Below are 6,000 nucleotides of genomic sequence, written 5' to 3'. Positions count from 1 at the left end.
GTGTGGAAATCCAAATGGGGCTATTCACAGTAAAACAGACCTCCTTGAAGGCCATGACATGTACTGTTAAGCATACGCTATTTTGGTTTTAATTTACAAATCCCAGCAGCTTAAATTCATGTAACTACTGGCAGGAAAGTAACATGGATGTGTTATCCATTAGCGAATAAACTGCCCTCCCCCTTAGCTGTAATACAGTATGCAGCGAAGGCTAACTGCATTGACCCGAGCTGTAAGAGCTGGCTTTAAAAAGGGGTCGAAAGCTCGTGGCGCTGTGTGGCTGATTTTAGCCTGTTGCATGGAGACTGCAATCCAGGTGATGCATCAGCCAATGGCAGAAAGCCAGAGCCAGACACGGGCATCAAGGTTGGTGCAGCTGATGGATGGAAGTGTAGCACCAGCACTTGCCAAGCCATTCTCACAGTCATAAATTACATGTTTACTGCCGGCTGTGGCTCTCTGCACTCGCCAACATTTCTTCTGATGTCAGCAGCACATTATCATATCTAATCAGACCCCAGCAACCCGTGTTAAATGGGTGGGAGATTGAAGTAGCCATCGTTCCATCTCTGTAAATATAATTTATATCGCAAACATGAAAATCCTGATATTTATGGACCGCTTTATGGAGTTGAGTTCAAACTCTGAAAGCTCAGGCTAGTTTGTTTATCAATAGCATTTTATTTAATGTAATCCTTTTTACGATGACATACGTGTTCTGCAACCCTTCGTCAGAAGTTATATGGCAGCAACCTCTGTTAAAGCATTTACAGTTGAAGATAAGTTCATCACATGGAAGGCATGCACAGTGGAAGTGCACGATGTTGACTGAAGCAGATTACTCTGGATTCTAACAAGCATGGCGAACAACCAGGAATATTTACAGTTGTGACCATCCTCCAAGTCAAATGAACAGTCTTGACTGAGACAAGTTTCCGCGCACACACACACACACCCTGCATACATACACGCATACGCACATACAGACGTACACAGACACACAACAGACATTTTCATAAATCTATATCTTTCTGCTGGAGAGAAACCCCCAAACACTGAGTTACACTGTTTTGAAAAGCTGTGTCATGAAAAACACTTACAGCTAAAAAAAATAGAAAACCCAATATATTTTTTTTCCACTGATGATTATGAAGTAAATTTAGGGGAATCAAAGCTGTGATAGAGCGAAAAAAAACTGGCCATGTAATCCTCAGCAATTTTAAAATACCCTCATGTAACAACTGCCCCTAAGGACTATATTCAAAATGGATCAAACGAAAGAATCCTTGTACAAAACAAAATAAATCAATTATGGTAATAAAAATAAGAGTACATTGTAAATATATATTCATATTTATAATTTTCTAACTGTATTTACAAGATAGTGAATAGAGCAGTGGACCACGGTGCTGCATGTCCCTTAGATTTGGTCAGTAAAGCAGAATGCTGTCCTTCGCTACTGATGAAATGACCATGGAACAAAACAAACCTACAAAAAACTGACAGAATTCTAGTCAGTCCTTTAGATTCTCCTGGCCTGCCTTTGGAATGCCCAAAGTGGAGAGAAAAATGGGAGTCTGCTGTTTTCTGACGCTGTGACAAACTGCCACTCCCGTTAATACAAAGTGCCCCATAAACATCGTCACCGCCAAGAACCAGGGAATGGCTGCAATCATCAGTCCATGTGATCCAACAAGTTCTACAAGGTGTCTCCAAGCTCCTTTCTCACAGAGCAACAGTGTTTTTTTAGCTTCATCTCTGGGAATGTGGGGAGAAGTCCAACCCCATGAGGCAGGGAGCGGAGGAAATGTCAATGTTTGTCTGAATGAAGATGAGGTATCAGCGTTTCTTAATGGCTGCCCCGTTGGAGTGGGGAGGGAACTTTGGCAGGCAGGGCTCCTCCGCTCCAGCATCGTGGGAGAAAACAGAGTCCTCACCGGAGGAGCAGGTGGAGCTGCGGGTGTCCGGGTAGCTCGGAGAATATTGGTCCAGAGGCACCGAGAGCTCCAAATACTCCTGCAGGCACAAAGGGAGAAGAATCATCAGATCAGCTTTGAACTTCCACAACAGACATATCTGCGGTTTGTCTGCATATTAAGGAGACGAGGACTGACCTGGTTGGATGTCATGGCCAGACAGCGATCTAGGTCTTCTACCAGCTGTTTGAAAGTGGGTCTCTGAGAGGGAACAGCATGCCAGCAGTCCCTCATCATCATATACCTGCAGAGATCATGATTCAGAATGCAAAAGTCAGGTTTATCCTTCCTCCTGATTCTTAGTATTAGTTTTTCAAACATCAATCATGTTAAATGAATGTTAACATTCTTCTGAGGCGTGGTCAAAGCCTAGATCTCCAGCTAGAGGTGGTAGGTGACAGTCTAAACATAAAGCTGAACAACATGTTCCAGCTGGAGCTCACTCAACCTTTGAGCATTTAATTTCATTGGTCATCACACAAACGATGTCAGAGAACATTACTACGTTGCCAAGCACCTGGAATTTTTCTGATACACAAAAACATGGGTAATATAATTAATGCCAACTGTGTGGATCAAGCATGAGACATGAGACTGAGCTTTCAAGATGGTTTGTACATTGTCTAAGAATCACTTAGTAACAGGTTGTGCATACACAAGTGACAAACACTTTCACACACTAAGGTCAATTTTACAGACGATTAATATTAATACTTTATCTTGTAAAAAGTGCATCACTTCACGCAGCCCTTAATAACTCTGCTACTCAAGTTGGAATAATCTGCTTCAGAACAATGTGGGTGATCAGTCAAGGTCATAAACAGAAAACCACAGAGCTGTATTTAGTTAATGAGCTAGAATGTGGAAGGAGGTTGTTATTTTCCAAATCACAGAACTCCTACTTTATTTTTTGAAAGTTATCATTTCATAATAAGCTTTAAAGATCTTGTGTGATTTACATTTTATTTAAAATAAGCCACTATTTCAGAAATTTAAAAGAACTTAATGAAAGCAGTTACAATGCATCTGGCAGTATTGCAACATGTAATACTATTTACTAGTTTTACCTTGTAGAGTTCAAACAGTACAAGTCTGCATAACACGCAACATTGTGTGCACCGTTGTTTCCTTACAGTTCATGAGTGCATGTTGAGGGCTTGTCCATACGGTGACCTTCCTTCAGCAGCTTGAACAGCTCTTCCACCGGGACGCCGGGGTACGGAGAGCCTCCCAGGGTGAAGATCTCCCAAAGCAGCACCCCAAACGACCAGCTGCAGATAGAAACAGAAGGGAGCGTCAAGACTTTCTGCTTGACTAAATGTTTTCCTCACAGTCCGTCAAGACTGAATTGGTAAGGTAATTGCATGTGGTACTCACACATCACTTTGGTGCGTATATACGCGGTCAAACAGAGCCTCAGGAGCCATCCATTTGACTGGTAAACGACCCTGTGGGAAAGGTGTGAATGTGACTATGCCATCTAAGGTATGTTGAAATGTAAAGATCATTAAACAAATGATGGGAGCACTCACATTAGTGGTCTTCTTATAGTAATCAATGTGGTGGATGTCTCTTGCCAGGCCAAAGTCAGCTATTTTCATCACATTGTCCTCCGTCACCAAAACATTGCGAGCGGCAAGATCTCTGTGGATGCACTACACACGCACACGCACACAAAGACCATATTTGAACTGAACCCAAGCCTTTGAAATCAGTGCCTAAAGTACAAATCTGTTAGAATATTTATTTTTCAAAGTAATATATTTTTAATAGAGGGGTGTCACTCTATCCGATTCTATAAATTTATTATGGAAGGCTGAGCGTAGCTGGTTGTACTCTGTGGTTACCTTTTTGGAGGCCAAATACTCCATGCCTCGGGCCACTTGGTAAGTACAGGACACCAGGTCTTTGATGGACATGTTCTCCACAGGAACCTGGTCTGGGTTGTAGCAGTACTCCATTCCCGGTGGGCGTCGAGCTCGCAAGTATTCCCGCAAGTTGCCCTTGGATGCATATTCAACTATCACATATAGAGGACCTACAAAGAGTTGGAAGACATACACGAATAAGTCAAATGGCATACAGTGTGGGTCCATGTTATTCACTGTCTCTATACAAGTTAACTTTTAAGAAATAAAAAAATCATCCCCATGAAAAGAGTTTATGTAGCATACAACTACAAAATCAAGGCATGACAATTACTTTACTGCATTATGAGGGCACTTAAAAATCTATTTGCGATGGTCACAATACCCTCAAAACCATCTGGATTCCCTGTCTTTGTGAGTGAGAACATGTAAAATGTTATAGTTTTAGATCACTGAGATACAAGCAAGTAAATGAAACACCTCCTGCACTAACTGGCAGATGTTATAAATACATTCGTATCAAATATGAATGTGATTTTGTTACTTAAAATACAATTCAGTGCCAGAAGAGTAAATAAAGTGGAATGAACAAAGAGCCTTGTCTTGCAGTGTGAAGGCAACAGCGTGACGTGCACTGCAGGGTCATTAGAGGTCAGTTTCCTTTAGTTTTTTTTTTTGTCAGGGCTGATTGGAGAGAAATGACAGCAGCTGTGGTCGATTCAAACTGTGAAGTCGGAAGCTGGTGTCAGAATCGTTTATGCATGCTTTTCTACACATCTCTCACAGTGAGGGACAAGAGTGTGTGGGTGTCTGCGTGTGTTTGTCTAAGCAGAGCAGGGCAGGTCAGTAGCAGGCCCCCGTCTGTCTGGTCCTACCATCCTGTGTGCAGGCTCCCAGCAGATTAATGATGTTCTTGTGCTTCCCAATGATCTTCATCATCTCCATCTCTGAAATCAGGTCTGACAGGTCTTTCTCTGTGGCATCAGCTGTAAGGGAGGAGAAACAAATCATATTAGGATAATTAGTCCAAGTTCTGTTGGTGAAAAGGCCAAAAAGGTCGCTCAATAATCACCCTGCAAAGTATATACACCTACGTAGCAGCTCTTAAGGAGTTGGCTGGCGTTTGTAGAATGCTCCCCAAGGAAAGGCACTTAAGGTACGAGACAATAAATGTTACCTTCCCTACATCTTCACTACTCTGCGCACTTTAATGAACACTTTTATATGGGATGTCTCATAAATTTTTACTTCGCTCCCACATTTGCACAATGGCTAGGATCCAATGACAGATGCCTCTTACAATCGGCTCATCACAGTGTAGGTGTCTGAAGTGATCTTGTCCCTGAAGTCTGGACTTGAGACTTCTCTAAAATGTATTACTGTACACTTAAGATCTTTCCTCCCTGCAAAATGCTAACTTATTACAGCCGATTTCATTAGTTTTTGTATCAATCCACCAAAACCTACTGAACATAATATTTATGAAGAAAAGTTAACTTACATTTCAACATTTTGACTGCAACCTTGGTCACACGGTTTGGCTTCTCTTTGTCGAGACCGAGTGCCTCCCCCATCACCACCTGACCAAAGCAGCCTTCACCCAGAGGCTTCCCAAGAACAAGTCTAAGGAGGAGAACACATGTGACATGGTTGTTATCAGTCAGTGGAAATAAACTCACAATCTGTATTATGTGAGAAACTTTTGCCATGGGTTTTTAATCTTCCAAATCAAAAACAAATTGAATGTTAGACATGCACTTTTTGACGTTTAGTTACATTTTATGCATACTGCTTTAATTTTATACTCGCATAACTGTACAAACAGCTTTCTACAACCACACTGTTCTGAAAAAGCAAGTGTGAGAAGAGTGAGAGAAACTTCCTCTGCGCTTGTGAAGCTGCTTCGTCTCCATCTATCGAGGAAGTTTCCTTTCAGAAAGTCACTTTTGTAGCCTCTAAGATGTTGCTGCCTTTTTGTCCAATACATACCTGTCCCGAGGAAGCTCCCAGCGGGGATCCTGGGGCAGTTCATACTCAGACACTCCTGATAGCATTGGAGAGCCACTGGAAGACAGGCGGGAGGGACGGACCAGCATCACTCCAGAGTGGATGGAGGAGCTCGAGTCCACAGATACCTGAGGTAAGAAACACTGACA

At 42.2% G+C, this 6,000-nt stretch overlaps 1 protein-coding gene across 5 annotated transcripts in view; it reads right to left on the bottom strand.

Annotated features, from left to right (window-relative positions):
* Positions 1-658: 658 nt before the first annotated feature.
* The window catches only part of fgfr1a (fibroblast growth factor receptor 1a), a 29,128-nt gene continuing 23,786 nt past the window's right edge, over positions 659-6,000 (bottom strand). For all 5 annotated transcript variants that reach the window (XM_008276704.1, XM_008276708.1, XM_008276706.1 and 2 more), the window contains exons 10-18: positions 5,834-5,979; positions 5,346-5,467; positions 4,720-4,830; positions 3,824-4,014; positions 3,509-3,631; positions 3,354-3,424; positions 3,110-3,247; positions 2,115-2,220; positions 659-2,016 (exon numbers count right to left, since the gene is read on the bottom strand). In XM_008276704.1, coding sequence (XP_008274926.1) covers positions 1,840-2,016; positions 2,115-2,220; positions 3,110-3,247; positions 3,354-3,424; positions 3,509-3,631; positions 3,824-4,014; positions 4,720-4,830; positions 5,346-5,467; positions 5,834-5,979 — 1,185 coding nt within the window. In that variant the 3' untranslated portion in view covers positions 659-1,839. The remainder of the gene's footprint in view (positions 2,017-2,114; positions 2,221-3,109; positions 3,248-3,353; positions 3,425-3,508; positions 3,632-3,823; positions 4,015-4,719; positions 4,831-5,345; positions 5,468-5,833; positions 5,980-6,000) is intronic.

The sequence above is a fragment of the Stegastes partitus genome, unplaced genomic scaffold (genome assembly GCF_000690725.1).
Source record: "Stegastes partitus isolate 25-593 unplaced genomic scaffold, Stegastes_partitus-1.0.2 Scaffold79, whole genome shotgun sequence".
NCBI lineage: Eukaryota > Metazoa > Chordata > Actinopteri > Pomacentridae > Stegastes > Stegastes partitus.
Note: the sequence above shows the minus strand (reverse complement) of the source record. Positions and strands in the feature narration are given on the sequence as shown.